Here is a 17736-nt window from a genome sequence, read left to right on the forward strand (position 1 = left end):
GGATCTTGGAAAACATAATTCACCTTGTTGAGATTTGTTGAGATAAGGGGTGTCTGCTAACCTTTGACACTCATTAGTTAAACATGTATCACACTGGAATTTAAAAAAAGTCTACACAAGATGTTCAGAGCAAAAAAAAGCTTTATCTCGGTAGACTGTTTGGCTTTGTTGTCTTGTTCGGATGTTTTTCAATCCCCTGATATGTAATGTTCAAATTTAAACACATCCCTGGGCCCTGCAGCATTAGTGCAGTCTAGATAATGTCCATGAACTGATAAAATAGCACACATATGCAGCAGAGGCCTACTGGGAGCGTTAATAACAGAGTCGTTGGAGACAGATGAATGAGGTTGAATTTATTGGGTTTTCCAAGTCGCATAGGCTAGTAACATGTAAGTGAATACTTATCCAGCATCTGTAGCCTAAAACCATGTAAACCCTGAGTTGGGATATATTCAAATCACGTGGTCTTGATGTAGCTACTTCTTTTATAACTGTGGGAGTCTGTAGTCTAGACATAAGAAGTCAAGTCAAGTCCGTTTTATTTGTATAGCGCATTTAAGAAGATGGGCTAGGCCTATTTCTCATGCTGCCCTCGTTTTTCACTATAATGATACTGCCACCTAGTGGAGTCAATTACCATGTGACGTTACAGTAATACCACCGGCTCTACGTGATGACGCAAGTAAACGTATTGGCCAAACCGTTCTCTCGCAGGCGGCGCTAAATTTCAAATGGGGAATTCTGGACAAGGGGTGATCTGCTAGCTAAGTTTCGAAGGCACATCGATTTCAAGTTTAATATATACAAATCGAGGACTGTTTTACGATTAGATCTTCAGTGGAGACTTTCGGTAAGATCGTAATGCACACAACGTCGTGTTACCTTTGCTGTTTGCAATTCAATCTGTGAGGCAGTCAAGTTTTTTGAAAGTAGCACTGGCTAACGTCGGCGTTGTTTACTAGCTTGTTTGCAAGCTAGCAGGAGGAGTAACGTTATTATGCTAATATCATACCTTTTCACAACACGCTTTCAAGTGTAACGTTTGTCAGACAAAGTTTGTGAATAATATCCAGCCAGTGAGCGCACATGTTTTGTGAAAATATTCTAAGATTAAAACGGTTGCTAAGATTAAGCCACTGCGCTAAGAGTTGGGTTGTTCAGTGTATGTGAATTGTAAGCAACTAATGTTGATATTAACTTATTAGCAAAAACAAAATGAGTGCAGTCTCTACCCCAACCTCCCGGATGCGGCAATGGGCTTCCCCATCTTTGGGGCCGAAAGCAGCTATGTCTGCTACCAGCAGCCCACGTCTTGCTGCTTGTTTTCCTGGCAACGACGATGAACAGGAGCGACGGCAAAGGCGTAGATCCAGAGTAATTGACCTACAGGCAGGGCCAGACTCTTCCTTCAGCGATGCTGCATCGCACAGGTGAGAGATGCCCGACTTTCCGTACAGTCAACAACAGAGTGGCGACAGTTTCATATTTGTTTGTGGTGTTGGTATGCTAACCGTGCATGGTCTTCTGTCTGTAGTAATGCTGGGACCCCTGCTGCTGTGCCCAAGCTGTCCACAGCCCAGATCTCTGAGCACTACTCCACTTGCATCAAACTCTCCACTGAAAATGTGAGTGCTGCAGTATATCCCAACACTGGACTATAAATAAGCAATGTTTTTTGTTTTTGTCTGTGTACTGCAGCGGTCATGTGTATCCATCTGTTTAGCCCAATGTTTATTTGCCCTGTATCCATTGTATTAATGGAACGCTTGACAAAGCAATACATAACATCTTTCATAACAAGGCTTCGACGAGGGTTCAACCATGGTTGGTTTTGAGTGTGCAAGAATGAACACAATTTCAATGACCCTGCTTCACAACCTCACCTTTTGAGGTGGGTTGGACTTGAGTCTGACCAGGGTCAATTTCAATGTGAATGGCACAACCTGTGTTATGAATGGCCTTTGTTTTGTTATTGTATTGCTAATTGTTGCTCCCATAGACTGTATATACAGTCTATGGTTGCTCCTGTCCAGCGTTGTGACCTAGGAAATCCTATCTGATTTTCACAGTCTGGGATTAATCCATGTTTATCGGCTTGGATTGGATTGACAAAAGAATGGATCTGGTGCTTGTGTATTTACTTTTTTATTTAACTTTTGTTTAACTTGGGCAAATCGTGTTGAGATTTGAATCTTTTATAAGTGAACCCTGACCAAGAAGGCAACAAACCAAAACACAATAGACAACACTGACAAAGGGCAGTAGACAACAGCATTGGTGGCACACCCAACAAAGTCATAACCGAATCAAAATCTAATTTAAAAACAAGACCAAACAAGATGGTCATTGATTTTAAAGTGGTTTTAGAGTATGAATGAATAAAATTACTAAAAAAGACCAGAAGGGACTCCTAGATAATATCTAAATACCCTATCTGTTTGACAGAAAATTACAACAAAAAATGCTTTTGGTCTGCATCTCATTGACTACATGGCAGACATTCTACAGCAGAAGGACTCAGAGCTCAATTTCAAGGTAAGTCTGTTATTAAAACATGTATCCCTTTGACAGAATTTACTAGAATAATCAATGAGGATCTTTAAAAATAATTCTCATTGTTGGTTGATACACTTGAATACTCTCTCCTTAGGCAAACAAGATATAGCTGAATACATATCACACCACTGTTTTCCAAGTATATGCACTGTCAAGTATATTTATGTGTTTGTGATTGCTTGCCAAGGTTGCAGCTGGTACGCTGGATGCCAGTACCAAGATCTATGCCGTGCGAGTGGATGCTGTCCATGCAGATGCTTATAGAGTCCTGGGAGGCCTGGGCGCTGAGACTAAGCCCAAGGAAGGTGAGTGGGTTGTGGGGATCACTATGCTGTGGTGGTACTGCTTACAGTGCAGCCCTCTGGGAGAGATATCCTCCTGTAGCGTTCTTACGGCTCCCACACACAGTTGCGTGCGGTGCAGTGCTGGAGACTCATCCCCTGCCACTTTACATGGGCTTATGTCATCCGTTGCCGAACTGAATTGTGGGTCCGTTGCGTCAGGTTGCTCCTGTCGCTCGTGTCAAAGTTCAACTTTGCACCGACGGACAACAACAGAAGGCACCAGCCAATCAAATTACAGTTATACTTAAAATCATTTGCATAGCTACCTTCGGGAACACCCACTGGCATGTGTTGACGGAACGCAACTGTGTCTAGGAGCCTTTAGGCCACGTTTCAGACAGGGCGCGTTTTTTGTAATGTGATCTGCCTTTTGTTTATGTTGTTTCGTATTGGCAGGAAGTGTTTTGCACGCTGCTTATGCGGCCAGAGTGCCTTGCCTTTTGTGTGCCTGCTGTGCCTCACGTTTTTTGTCGAAGCGAGGCGCACCAAGTGCCTCGAATGGAAAAAAAAATCAATTAAAAGCAGAAAAGCGCCCTGTGTTATTCACGGCGTCTTTACGAAAACATGGTACACCTTGCGTTTCACAAGCAGCAAAGCGTGTTCTGTCTGATCTCAGCCTTCTGCAGCCATCACAGGCTTACCATGGGATATCTCGAGAGCAATTGCACTGCTACAGAAAGATACTAGCATATTGTTCACATCTTTTGATCAGCAAAATGATGTGTTGTCTCACTGTGGTGGTTGGTCTTGTTGCCATGTGAACAGGGCCAGATGGAGGGGAGGATGCTGCAGCTGAGGATGGTGACGAGGGAGAGCAGTCTACCGCCAAGCAGGTAGCAAGGAAGAAGCGTCCTCCCAAAAAGACCGTGGAGCAAAACCTGGGCAACATCAACCGCTCCGAGTCCGAGATGAAGTGCGAGGTGAGATGTGTGATGGGGTTTCGTTGTTGACTTAGTGAAAGCAGGACGATGTGGAATTATGAAATGAAGAGTCAGAAATCAGAAGGATCTGTTCGATACCCACTGGTAGTGAAGACGGGACTGATTAAACTCGTGTTAAAGAAGAATCCCAATAAGCAAAACTCATCGTGTTTTAAATAGAGAATATTTTTAGCTTATCTCTCCTCTCTTTTTTTTGTCTCAGATTGACCCCATGTTCCAGCGCATGGCTGCGTCCTTCGATGAGAACAGCACGGCCGGGGTCTTCCTGTCGGTGCTCTTCAGCGAGGACAGCCGCTGTGAGCTGCGCTTCCCCTCTCACATGACCCTGCTGCACTCCAGGCCCCCCTGCAGCGTTGTGCCCACGCAACATGTCTCCGCCCGACCCCTCACAGGTATGCCCGACACCGCATCACTCAGGTGTGTGTGTGAGTGTGTCTGTGTGTGTGTTTCATCCATTGAACTAGGCCCGAACTCCTCCATCTATTTATTGACGGCCATAATATCTGTACAGTCAGTTACTTTCTTATGAGTCCTTGTAGCTCCCCTAACTCAGCAGTGTGTTGACCAGTGCTAGCAGCAGTAAGCATTACCTGGCACACAAAACTGAAGAAAGAAATGTTTTTCGCATGAAGTGATGGTCCTTTTAGCTTAAAGAATGTGCTGAAGGAATAAAGTGTCATGTTTGTTTGTGTGACTTGCAGGTGGTCTTAAGTCTTTGGAAGAACGTCCCATCTGCCCGTCACTGGGGGACTTCTCATTCACAAGATGGTCGCCCGACCAGGTTGAGCAATACACACCACATCCTTTAATTATTGTTTTTATCTCTCACATATACATTGAGATGACATTAAATGACATTCATTTTTATCCATATACACTATACTATACCTTTTGGTACACTGTTTGCATCCCTCGTCAGATAGAGACGAGTGCTTATCTGTGTTGCTCTGTTGTCCGGTCATTCTGCAGACTATGAATCAGCTGCTGGAGAAGTTGAAACAGGGTGAGCACGTGTTTGACGTAAACGCCGACATTGAGCCGGATGAGGAGGAGTGCCAGGATTTTGGGGACAACTTTGACGCAGACAGCGAAGAGGTCGGCCAGGGGGATTTCGGCGGAGAGGGTTTCGACGAGCACAAAGAGAGCTGTGCCAATCAGAAACCAGACAAACGGTAAGATTTTGCAACAAGCATTTGGTCTTTGGTGTTTATGTGGCTCAGCTACATCCTGGAATTCTTGTCTGAAAATTTAGCAATAATGCAAACGCACCCTTGTTTATTTAAAAATGTACTCCATCTGTTTACTGGAAGGATCATTTGTTTACAAAGTCGCAATGAAATGCCAAGGAAGAATGAGCCTGACTAAATACAGATGGTCATGACCTTAAGATATTCTCAATCTCATGTTTACATGTTTATCTGTACACAGTGGTGTCATACCAATCGGAGAAGCGGACATCACAGCCATGTGTCTCCAGCTGTCATCTCAGCCCAGAGAGTACTCATACTTCAGCCCCAAAACTATGGCGTCATGGGTTGGGCCTGGCTACTGGCTTTTCAAACCAGGACAGAAACGTGAGGAGTTTGGGATTGTTGTGTCTTCAGATGCACTAATATACAAAATTAAGGGAACACTTGGGAGTTTTTCACAATTGCTAAAACACTTCCCTTTGAGCTGTGTATTTAAAGCATGCGCTGTACGAAGGCAGTCTGTTTTAATTGGTGGGATGTTCTGCTTCTTGTCTTCTCAGAGGATCAAATGCAAGATAAGGAAGCCCGAAAGAGGGCACCAAAGAGTGCGCTGGTCATCGACTTCAGTGAAGACATTCACTTCCACAATTATTTCAAGACAACAAGAGTGAGTGAAACCATAACTTAACCCACTCACAAACCAGATAGCGACCAGTTGTAAGACATTCAGCATGGAGTCCTCTAGTCTTGGAAGAACAAGCTAAATTGTCATTGGCAAGTTTAATTTAACCATTCTGCTGTTGAAATCATTCAATATTTTTACATGGCTCAGTGGCTAAAGCCAAAGTCAAAGTGTGCTTTATTGTCAATTTCTTCACATGCCAAGACATACAAAGAGATCGAAATTACGTTTCTCACTATCCCACGGTGGAGACAAGACATATTCTACCAATTTAAGTCCACAGACATTACATAACATTCAAGTAAACAATAAAAAGTAAATAAGAAGGCACATACAATGAAGAAATAAGAGCAGCAAAATTGGGTTGAAATTGTGCAATTGTGCATAGACAGTCAATATAATAGTGCAAAGTCAGGCCAATAAATGGCTGAGGTAGTTCTGTTTGACCTAAGTAAGCAAGTGGCATAGTGGTGCAAGTTATGTAAGAGCAGCAGAAGTGTGTTGTGGTTTCAGGACAACAGGACAACAACAAGTTGCAAAGTGTGTAAGTGTACCAGTGGAGTGCAAGACAGCCATTGTGGGTCCAAAGTCCAGGATGTTATGTAGCTGAGGGTGGAGGGGGGAGAGAGTTCAGCATCCTAACAGCCTGGTGTATGAAGCTGTTGGTGAGTCTGGTGGTGCGGGAGTGCAGGCTTCATCCCAGAGGGCAGTAGATCAAACAAATTGTGAGCGGGGTGACTTGCATAACTCACAATTGTGGTCGCCTTGCGGGTGAGGTGGGTGGTGTAAATGTCTTTCAGGGAGGGGAGTGAAGCACCAATAATCCTTCCAGCTGTGTTCACTATGCACTGCAGGGCTTTCCTGTTGTATTCAGTGCAGCTTCCGCCCCACACAGCGATACAGCTGGAGAGGATGCTCTCAATGGTGCCTTGGTAGAATGTGGTCATGATGGCTGGTGGAGCACTTGCTCGCCTGAGTTTCTGCAGGAAGTAGAGCCGGCACTGAGCTTTCTTCGCCAGTGATGCAGTGTTGGTGGTCCAGGAGAGGTCTTCACTGATGTGCACCCACAGGAATTTGGTGCTGCTCACTCTCCACCACAGCACCGTCGATGGTCAGTGGCAGGTGTTGGGTGTGACCTCTCCGGAAGTCAACAACAATCTCCTTGGTCTTGCTGACGTTCAGCAGGAGGTTGTTGTCCCTGCACCACGTGGTCAGAAGGTCGACCTCCAACCTGTATTGAGTCTCGTCGCCCTTGGTGATGAGACCCACCAGAGTTGTGTCGTCAGCAAATTTCACTATGTGATTGTTGCTGTAGGTTGCAGTGCAGTCATGCGTCAGCCAGTGTTTCATATGTGCTAGAAGTGGCTGTAATTAATGTTTAGAGTGTGGCATTACCATGCTGCTTAAATGTGATGTTTGCTCCTCACTAATCCCTCTGACCTAAAAGATATGTCTGAAAGCTGTGGAGGGTACAGGCGCTTAAGAAATCTATACTAAAGCAGCTCAGCTCTATAGGTTTCTGTTACTTTTGCATGGCTGGAAGGGTCATTGTGACCCTGAAAAATCTACTCTGCAGTGATCCAAGATCCAAGCCTAAGGCCATTTAAGAGTTTATAACTCTCTCTATACCTCTTTCTTTTTTGCTGTCTTTCTGTGTGTCTCTTTCTTTTTTTTCTTTCTCTGTTTGTTTGTTTCTGTCTCCAGGCAGCCACCACCATCAGCAAGTCGGCCTTAAACACCAGCAATAAGAAGACCACTCTTCCGTCAGACTTCCAGTATCCCCTGAAAAACTTGTCTCAGCTCAGTCTCAAGCCCTCCAGCACAGTAAGCCCCCCCCCCTCCATCCATCCCCCTATTCAGCAAAGTAAAATAATAAAAGACAGTGGAGTGTTGAGAAATGAGGGCTCTAACCATGGTAAACTTTTTAGCTGTGTGCAGAGGGGAAGAAAAGGCTGTCTGGAGAGCTTGGCGAGGGCATCGGAGAATACGACTACAACAACGCCAATGACACGGCCAACTTCTGCCCTGGTGTTGAGGTATGTGTTTGTTCTGTTTCTTGTGTTTGTTCTGTTTCTTCTGTTTCTTGAAGTACAGTCGCTACGAAAATAAAAACCTGAAAACAATCGGTTCTACCTAGCTTGAATCGTTGCAGCAAACAGCTAGAGCCAGGCAGCAATAGTGCTACACTCTGGGGGCATGTTCATTTGAAAAATGTCCTTTATTTCTCCTTTATTCTCCTTTAAAAGAGATATGTGTATTCAGGTTGCATTGAGTGTGCACCTGTACGACGACTTCATTGACTAGAATGTATTTTCTCTTGAGATTCAAAGTGGCATTACGAGAGAGTATGGTCCACAGGTTGTTGGTGAGCAGCACGCTAATTTTAATGGATATCTTGGCAACAGAACATGTGTGGTTTGAAATAACGTCAAAACTGTTCCTCACATTCTGTGGTTATTTCTAGGTCATTTTTGTTGTGAAACTAAAGATCCTACACATGGTACAACTCAACCTGGCTTATAAGTGACTTATAAGTATAAGTGGCAAAAGCAAATACTTAGTATGTGAATGGAAATTGTTTTTACTCTAGGGAGGGGACAGTGATGATGAGATGGAAGAGTTTGGAGCCTTGCAGGACTCCCAGGCCTCTATGGACGGCCTCCCCCAGTCCATGCCGGACCACGACGGTCTCTCAGTGTACGGCGAGGACAACCTGGTGCCAGAACCACACAAGGTACTGTTCAGAGCACAAACTGTGGAACTTTTATTTCCTCTCTCTGAGTGATTTTGAGTGGAAGTGAGTTAACATGTTTGTTGTTTGTTTTTTGTCATTGTTTGTAAGGTCAACACAATTGAGATCAATTATGCTAAAACAGCTAAGAAGATGGACATGAAGAGACTGAAGACCACTTTGTGGGGGCTACTATCGGACGGCCCTGAGAAACTGGTAGAGGACACCCCCACAGTGAGTTCTAGTCCATGCATCTGCAGCTAGTTAGAAATATCTAACATGCCATCAACATATATATTAGTGTGTGCTTCACCTCACTGTGTGTTCACTGTGTGCTGAGTGTGTTTCATCAATTCACGGATTGGGATAAATGCAGAGACCAAATTTCCCTCACGGGATCAAAAGAGTATACTTATTCCTCATGTGTCTTGTTTTTTAATGTAATATTTAATGCCAGCTTCCTTATCATTCTCCTCACTTACTCTCAATCGCTTCACCCATATCACCTCATGACCATAGTGTTTTCTTCCTCTCTGCAGGACACAAGTGATGCCAAAGCAGGAGTTGCTGGCGAGAAATCCTTCAGTCAGTCTACCCGGAACCTAATGCAGAAGTACGGCTGCGTCTGGGCTGTTCTCAGTCTTCAGTATTATTTAAATGCGTCATTCCCAACTAAAAGACTTTATGTTGTGTCAACCTTCCACTCCCCAGAAGCTTATTGTGTACAACATTAATTGAGATAAGTAATGCACTCATTGGGACTCGCCCTCTTCCTTTTCAGACTGCCCAGCGCTATGGCAAACAACCTGTCCGTACCTCTGGCCTTCGTCGCCCTGTTGCACTTGGCCAATGAAAGAGTAAGTTTGGTGCTCCTTTACTGGCTGTGTAACAGATAGACAGATACGTTTGGTGATCTTTCACTTCATCACATGAATGCAGGAACGTATACACATGTAGAGAGGCTTAGTGTCACCCATATGCAGACGAACACATACACACATATGTAGCTTAGGATGTTGCTGGCATGGAACCTCAGAGGTTATGGAGTCAAAACAACCAAATGCCAAATCCCATAACCATCCTCACTATAGCTAGCAATATAAATGCACTTAAACTGTAGACACACACTAACAAACTCTTATTTGGCTACTTTTACAACCTTTTGTGTTGGCACGTAAATATCCAGTCCAAAACTAACATTGGCAGAATGATTGATGCTGGATTTGAACCAATGATCCTTAGATCAAAGCTCGCTCCTCTAACCACTGTGCTACGACACATCTTGTACAAAGTGAAACTGCAATACTTTTTAACACTTAAAGCCTCGGTTGCTAGGTAACGATAAACAAACTCAAAGATCATAATTCTTATTATTGACTCTTCTTTTTTTAACTGAAATGTCTCCCTCCACAGAACTTGTCACTTCTTAAAGTGGATAACATGTCGGACATCCTCATCAAGCAAGACCACTAAGGATGGACTGCTGATGTGCTCAAGATTTTTACTATTTTTGTACTCGTTATTTCCATTTTAACCTTTAACATAATTATTCACCTTTTTGATAGTGTCTGTGAAATACCTGGCCACCAATTTCCACATTAAGGTATACCATTATTTTGGCAACATTTTTAGATTTCTTCATTAAGTATTTGTGTAAATCTTTTTCTATATATATATAACTATTGTGGTTACTCAACCCATGACTACATCACAAAATAAAGACATACAGAATTGACATGATGAACTACACATTCTTACTGAGCCTTTCATGTTTGTTACCTCTACATGTTGTCTGACCTGTCAGTGTTTTCTGTATGTTATATATGTGGGCCGCATTCTGAAAAATAAAAACATCTTTCATTAAAAATGATCTTGGAATCAATAGTGGTCTATTCCTTAGACATGAGAAGTTAAGAGTACACTTCTACTTGAGACTGATACAGTTTCAGCCTCTATATCCAGAGTATTGAGTAGTCTAATGATGGTGTTTCTTGAGGGCCAGGCAGGCCAGCCCCTGTTACAGCACAAAGTGGCAACCGGTTAAACTGGCTGATAAGCATAAAGGCCGGGTGCCACTAATGCGTCAGCAAGACTTTGAAAAAAGTGTGATGGGTGGAGCAAGTCTGGGACGCTGCAGTGGAAATCTGATGAAACTTGCTGTTCATTTGCATTTATCACTGCATTTTATTGACCCACGCAGGCCTCGGCTGAATGCATGCTACACTTAATGTTAAGGGAAATCCGTTATAGAACAGAAATTAGATAGTCAAATTAGAGCAACACAAGTTAGATTCTGTGGTTGGCTTCAGGCATGTTGATCTAGGTTAAATAGCGTACCAATTCAAACGATAAGCTGTTTAGGAAATAGACTAATTAATTATTTTTGTAAATATATTATATTCTGTCACCTTCAAAATCTGTGTTTTACCTGAGGCTTCAGGTGATCCAATCTGCTATTTTGGACCAACGCCCCCACAAGGAGGCGGCAAGAAATTCGAGAAAATAGGTGGGCCAACGCGAAGGAATTCACATTGAAAGGGGGGAAACAACCAGGAAGTAAGCTACGGGAATTGCCAACAGACTCTAGAAGTCTTGAAGGACAATATTAGCAGTACCAAAACTGGTGAAATTTTGCTGCAACGACGGTAACTGGAAGTGAGGTCGGTTCGACGACTTCAACTTTCTGATAATATGGGTCTTGGAGACAACAACCCCAGCACTATGGTAAGATTATCCTCGAGTCGAGGCCGTGCTACGTTGTTTCCCTGAACCTGTTGCTGATGTTGTTTACGTCATCTCGAATAATAATCGTGAAACGTTTCATATAATGAGACTTTTATTTGATTTTTTGGTTTTGATTACGCCCAAGCCCTAATACATTTGTTTTCGGAGTTCATGTAGGCCTAAGTTTAAGTGTCCAAGACTTGATGGCCAACGAGGAAGAATGTTTAAGGCCTTGTCTGTCATGTCCATCGAGTAGTATAATATAAAGAAACAAAATCCAGTGACACTTTGTAGCCTATTTTCAGAGTTCCTTTTCGTGTGTTACTGCTGAGAAATCATGCAACGTTGTCATCAGGAAGCATTTTTTAGAAGTATCCTAGATGTGAAATGGAGATTACACAGTAAATGCAATCATTCAAGAATTGCAAGTTAACAGACATTTCCTCCAAAAGTCATGGCGTGGCATGCATCTACGCGTCCCTTGATCTACAATTATTACAGTTAGTTCTGTGAGGTGATCTATTGGGTGTGTGACGTACACATATTTAACAAAGTTGGCTATTAGACTATGTGAATCCCACACCTGTAGCTTAATGCTCTGGCATTTTTAGCCTAGACTTCACTAAGGGGGAAACAAACTATTTTCCTTCAGTGATCGAACAACAAATGTGAGATATGGTTTAGGCCCGCATGTCTAGCTCTTTAAGAGAAATACGGATGGCTACAATGTGATGTAGTTCACCCTGTTTTCATGTTTAATGCTTTCCCTGTATCTAGACAGTATTTAATTTGATTCAGTCTAACTTAAACTAAAGCTGTTGACAAGAAGAAACATTATAGCACTGTAATATAGGCTACTGACTCTTAATGTCATGAAGGCCATTATTTATAGTTGATCATTTTTGCTGAGCGCTGGACTCAAAACATTGGTCACTTGTTTTGTTGTCAGCTAATTAATAAATATGATTTACTTGAAGTAAAGTGTAACAAAAGGAGCTCCACATTTTTGCTGAAATTAGAAAGAAACAGAAATGTTACATGCCAAATGACTGAGTGGCAAATGAGAGCTGTTATGTAACCTGTGATATTAATTATAATCACATATTTCATGCTGAGTGAGCTGCTGCACTTTTCATGAACTGGCAGGAACATTGGATGTCCATTATGTCTCAGCTGAAATTTCTCAGAGAAGAATTGCACAGAGATCTACACATACACAAACACAGGCTTGACGAAGCTAACAGGCCATTCTAAAGGCAACACAATTTGGCCCTATGAAATGCACTTGCACTCTTAAAACGAATGTTTGGAAAATAACACAGCTTTGTTTTTAACACATCTCTATGAACATTGTTCAGATAGGGACAATACAGTTTGTGTTGTTTCTAACACATTTGTTTTAAGAGTGTGGAAGGCTCTGCTCCAAAGATCAGAGGAACTCCCGCTTCACAGCTCAGTCATATGCAGCAAACGCTCTTTTCGCAGTGTGAGGGGAGTCATTTGATAGCACACTGCCATTCTGTGGCAGAGTGGGACAAAGCACGGGGGACATGGAACACAGCAGAGGTGAGGGAAGGAGGGAGGGAGGGAGTGAGTAAGTCAGAGAGGTAAGACCGGTGCAGTGCGACACGACACTGTTTCCTGGAGACGTCTGTGACAAGACACTAGATTGGCTCTGGGGATTTGAGTGGAGGTGATCATAAGGAAGTGTGCAAGTTCTCATCAATATCCCTCATGGAACTGAATTGTCAATAGTCCCCCATGCTAATGCATTTTGGTGCTGTCATCCTAATAATTCACTGATCAACACTTTTCCAGTCAGGCATGGGGACTCATGGACATAACCTGCATATGTACAAAATATTCATGACCCTTGTTTAGCTTGTCCTAGCATGTCCTGGTATTGCGAAAAGAGGCATCCTAGGTCAAGAGTGAAATCGACTGTATTTCCTGGATCAGAGAAGCTTTTTTTTTTTCATTATTGTGGTCATTTTCACAGACCTTATACAGTGTACAGCATGGTCAGTATTTGTTACAGTGAATAGATGCATACATTTTTGCCTTTTTCTGATGTAAATTTCAATTGCTGGACTATGGACAAATCTCCCTTGAGCTAAAACTGATAATATTCTTTCAACAGATAGGTAAATCTGTTTAGTGTTGTTGAAACCATGCAAGTAACCTATAGTATATCCTCTAGTTGTAATGAATGTGAATGACTAGCTGATTAAATGATTAGTTAGCTCCTGTTGAAATTCAGCCTCCATGTTTTGACGTTGTGGATCATGGTGGGACCTCACACTGTCACCTGCTGCTGTGTTTAGGAGCAAGGAGGCGAAGAGGAAGAGATTGAGGAGGTGGACAAGGTCACGAACCTCAAGAACCAAGTGGATGGCGTCAAGCAAATCATGACCCACAACGTAGACCGCATCTTGGCACGTGGCGAGAGGTTGGATGAATTGATGGACAAATCAGAAGGCCTTGAAGCAGGAGTAAGTCGTTATCTGTTATTCACAGAACTGTCTCAAGCCTGAACTCTGTAACCGCTGCATGTCCCATTTTTGTGAAATGCTGGCTCATCTTGCACACGCTCAGTGTACAGTTAACCCACAAACAGAAAGCCACTGTTTTTTTTTTCAGTCGCTAACCAGCGTTTGTCCAACCAGTTGTCACATTTTCAAAACTCTAAATACAGTTAATGTATCTTTTGTGGCCATACCATTCACACATTTCATGTCGTTTTCACACGATATGCAGTCAGTGAACACATTTCCACAATGCTTACATTTTCTTAACAGACAAGCTATACCTCCCAACAAAATTATGGATTGTTTTTGCAGTATTTACGAATGTTAACACACAACATCCCACAATACCAAAAACAATATTCCAAACCTTAGATACAGTATAAAAACCTCTGCTTCTGCAATGATATCAGTTCAAAAACAATATATCTCAGCTAATAATAAACAAACAATTGAATAATTGACACACACTTGATTTATGTTGGGTAAATTGGGCCAACCACAGCTGATTCCAGTCTGGCTTAGACTCAGTGGCAGGGGTGATTTTTTTTTTTTTTTTTTTTTTTTTTTTTTTTCCTTTCTTTCTCTATTACATTGACACGTATACAGTAAAAGGAGGACTTTGAGGAGTGATGTTTTTAGAAACAGAAAAAGACCAACACTGTAATGTCTGGATGAGGAAGAGTAAGAGCAAGGGGCCCAGGGAGAAGAGCAGGAGCAGTGAGAGATGCAGGAGCAGTGAGAGGAGCAGGGCCAGGGAAAAGAGCAGGCCCAAAGAGAGGACAAGGTAGAGGTGTAAGAATGCGTGGTGGTGGCATTCCAAAGGTTGCAAGAATTGTTGTCAGTGATGAAATTCGTGCCACTATCATTGACCATGTAATCAGTGTGATGTTGATGAAAACATGTGACCTAACCCTGAAGACCCTGAAGATATCAGAGATTAGATGCAGTAGTTTTGTGCTTTTTCAGTCCCCCCCTCCTTTTTCTCTGGGCGTTTTGCTGTTTGTTTTTTGTTCAGAATGCTCTTGTGTGTTTCATGAACATTTTGTTGTTCACTGTAAGCAATACTTTAAAACTTTTTCTGTTCTATGACACTGTAAACAGTATTTCTACTGTACCTCCTGTAGTAAACAGTAAAGGAAAAAATAAACTGATTTGCTTTTTACTGGAATGCTTTTGAATGTGAACATAACATGTGGACATACAGTTCCCAACCAAGCCATTTCGTGTAAATGCATGCAAATACCTGTAAAACTGAAACATAAAAGTCTATGCAGTTTTTGTAATGTCAACAATAGCCAGTATTTTGAAACCTGGTGTACTTTGATTGAATGCATGTACCTTGTGAAGTGAAAACAAGTGTCATTCTTTGACAGAATAATTTCATTTTGAGTCAGATTTCCAGTGTTTTGGTAAAGTCAGTCTGTGCAGAGAAATATGTGTTAGTAATATATTTAACAAAATGTGCTTTTGAGAAGAAAATTATCCATTTGGCCAATTGTGTTTTCTAAGTGTGAGTCTGTGTTAAGAGTTTAGAAAAAGTATCTGAAGTATGGGTAAGCGCTTGTTAGCGATTGAAAAAAACTGTAATACAAAGATGAGTTGAACTGTCCCCCACCCCCCCACCAAACAAGCTGTGTGGAAAAGTGTGAAGCGGTCAGTCTCGTAGATTTTCCCAGTCATCTTTCATTAAGTGTGTTAGCACAGCCTTGTGAAACAACTGCTATATTTATTTATTTATGTATTATTTACCTACTTATTTATTTAGAAAGAAACAGCTGTTACGTAGAAACATTATAAAAAAAACTTGAATGAATTAGACCATAAGTGCGTTAAAGGCCTGGTCTAGGCCCTCTGTCTACATTGTACACTTGTGCTCGGTTTCATCCTCCCTCTACTAACTGTGTTTATATTTTCACCCCCAGGCCCAGAACTTCAAGCAGACGTCTCAGAAAGTGGCGCGCTCGTACTGGTGGAAGAATGTGAAGATTGTCGTGGTCATCATCGTTATTGTGCTCATCATCGTCCTCATCATTGTCCTCTTGGCCACAGGAGTCATTCCAACCAGCAACCCTGTTCCCCCACCACCCACCATCAAGCCTCCTAACCCTTAAACATAGCACAGGGTGTACTCTGTATACTTTCTCCCCCCTCCCCCCTTTCTCCTTCTCTCTGTCTGCCCCCCCTCTCATGCGCTCGCTCGTGCTCTCTCTCTCTCTCTCATGCACAATGTAGTTTTTGCACATTTGCTCACACTTTCAACTGTCATATGGGTGTCAGTTTCACAACTGCCAATGTGAAAGAGTCTGACCAATGCCAGTTCTGAATTGACATCGGGATCTTACATCACCATTTTTACTATTTTAAAGAGTTGGTACACGTACAGTACTCTCAGTGTGTGGTTGTTTGAGTGGGCATTTTATCAGAGGCAAAGCTAAGAACTAAAAGGAGTTATATTATGCTGTGGCAAGTACATTGCCCTCCAAACAGGACACGATGAATGAGTAGGACCTTTTCAATTTTGTTATTTCTTTTATTTATATTTCTCACTGGTAAATTGTTACTTTGTTGAAAAGACAAATCAGTAATGTGTTACCCTTGTTTCTGAAGGTGCCGGTAATGTTCACACAGAAGTGTGTAACGCATCTCTAAAGGTTAGTAGAACATGATGTCTTTCAGGGTGTAGAAATGTGGCTTCGCATGGAGGGTTTTCTGTGTCATTATACCCACGCCTCTCATAGACTTTTTAAACATGTGCATTGCTTCTCTTTGATTAAATTAAGCTGTCTCATAGCTTGAATATTTTAGCTAAGTTGACCACTTGAGATTGGTATTCACACAGAGAAGCTCTAAGACTAGAGGAAGAACAAAAAAAACATTTTGTGTGTGTGTGTGTGTGTGTGTGTGTGTGTGTGTGTGTGTGTGTGTGTGTGTGTGTGTGTATGTGTGACCATCGCTGGATAGAAGCCAGGTCCATTTTGTTGTAGTTTGGAGAGAAAATTACATGAAGGTCAAAAAAAATTCTGGAAGGCACTGTTACTTCTCCAAGGTCCTCTAAAAAAAAAAAAAAGAACTCACTGACTTCTAGCCACCTTATCTGACTGGAGGCCAAAATATGATATGAAGACTCTAACCCTATGACTATGCCATCTCTACTATCTAGAGTTTATTAAGTTTTCATCTAGACAAGCTAATTCAGATGTACTTTTTTCAAAACAAAGCAGACTGGTTTACACGTCTTCATGTTACTGGATAGGCTGTGGAGAGATCTGGGAGTCATCTGCGTTGCCTGTAAATAGATAGAGATATCTCTGTATACAGAATGTAAATCAATCTCTAAATGTGTTAAGAATGGTTGCCCATTTAAACTGGAGGGTTCAGGGTATTTATTTGTATTTGTTTGCCTCAGTCCCAACCTTTTTGTCTTGATTTCGAGCATATGTCATAATCTTTTTAATAACTTAAACAAATCAATTATTGATACAACTAATCTTTATGTGCCTTAGATAAATATCTGTCAATGTCAAAATAATAAAGTTTGAAATTATGAAATTTTGCCAAATGTTTTGACTTATGTTCCCTTACTGTAAGAGAAGACATTCCATTAAATTCAATCTTATTCATATAGCACCATTACCAACGGCCACTGTCTCAAGGCGCTTTACTGAGCACCCTGCTTGAACCCCCTGGAGCAAGCATATGCAGCCAATGAATAGCTGTCATATCTTTCAGCTTATGCAACTCACTGTTGTGTTATTGTGCTATTAAACTAATGATGGGTAAATATTAGACCTTGCACAAGATATTATTAGTTCTATCCATTTTGTCAATTTTGTTTTCTGATTTGCTAAAGCACAGATAATTTGGTATCGTAGTTGGATAGATTACATGTTTGGGTATAAGGAGGTATATGTAATGTGCAATATATCCTCTCTGGCATCCTTTGTGATTGAGCAGTACATTTCTTGCCAACCACTAGATGGAAGCAAAGCATAATGTCCCACTCCCAGTGTCCTGTTCTACATGTGCCATGGTATGCA

The 17736-nt window shown here is 41.9% G+C and overlaps 2 protein-coding genes across 2 annotated transcripts; both read left to right on the top strand.

Moving 5' to 3' along the window:
* Nucleotides 1-698: 698 nt before the first annotated feature.
* On the top strand, nucleotides 699-10317 carry ncaph (non-SMC condensin I complex, subunit H). The gene is made up of 18 exons (XM_042101072.1): nucleotides 699-853; nucleotides 1209-1433; nucleotides 1538-1628; nucleotides 2449-2538; nucleotides 2747-2864; nucleotides 3669-3823; nucleotides 4047-4236; nucleotides 4546-4625; nucleotides 4814-5016; nucleotides 5273-5418; nucleotides 5595-5701; nucleotides 7421-7540; nucleotides 7645-7752; nucleotides 8307-8450; nucleotides 8559-8681; nucleotides 8987-9060; nucleotides 9229-9304; nucleotides 9861-10317. The coding sequence occupies exons 2-18, from the start codon at nucleotides 1219-1221 to the stop codon at nucleotides 9918-9920; spliced, it is 2100 nt and encodes a 699-aa protein (XP_041957006.1). The 5' UTR covers nucleotides 699-853; nucleotides 1209-1218; the 3' UTR covers nucleotides 9921-10317.
* A 331-nt stretch (nucleotides 10318-10648) lies between these two features.
* vamp8 (vesicle-associated membrane protein 8 (endobrevin)) lies at nucleotides 10649-17248 on the top strand. Its single transcript, XM_042101073.1, has 3 exons — nucleotides 10649-11171; nucleotides 13496-13663; nucleotides 15622-17248. Exons 1-3 carry the CDS (start codon nucleotides 11139-11141, stop codon nucleotides 15808-15810), a joined length of 390 nt encoding a protein of 129 aa, XP_041957007.1. The 5' UTR covers nucleotides 10649-11138; the 3' UTR covers nucleotides 15811-17248.
* Nucleotides 17249-17736: the final 488 nt, after the last annotated feature.

Source organism: Alosa sapidissima, chromosome 8 (assembly GCF_018492685.1).
Source record: "Alosa sapidissima isolate fAloSap1 chromosome 8, fAloSap1.pri, whole genome shotgun sequence".
NCBI classification, from domain to species: Eukaryota; Metazoa; Chordata; class Actinopteri; order Clupeiformes; family Clupeidae; genus Alosa; species Alosa sapidissima.

What these genes read in the sequence shown, in the direction of transcription:
- ncaph (XM_042101072.1), top strand. Translation starts at nt 1,219, where the DNA reads ATGAGTGCAGTCTCTACCCCAACCTCCCGGATGCGGCAATGGGCTTCC. An exon ending in AGCGATGCTGCATCGCACAG is followed by an intron (nt 1,434 to 1,537) that starts GTGAGAGATGCC and finishes TTCTGTCTGTAG; the next exon opens with TAATGCTGGGACCCCTGCTG. An exon ending in ACTTCTGCCCTGGTGTTGAG is followed by an intron (nt 7,753 to 8,306) that starts GTATGTGTTTGT and finishes TTTTTACTCTAG; the next exon opens with GGAGGGGACAGTGATGATGA.
- vamp8 (XM_042101073.1), top strand. Translation starts at nt 11,139, where the DNA reads ATGGGTCTTGGAGACAACAACCCCAGCACTATG. An exon ending in ACAACAACCCCAGCACTATG is followed by an intron (nt 11,172 to 13,495) that starts GTAAGATTATCC and finishes TGCTGTGTTTAG; the next exon opens with GAGCAAGGAGGCGAAGAGGA. An exon ending in CAGAAGGCCTTGAAGCAGGA is followed by an intron (nt 13,664 to 15,621) that starts GTAAGTCGTTAT and finishes TTTCACCCCCAG; the next exon opens with GCCCAGAACTTCAAGCAGAC.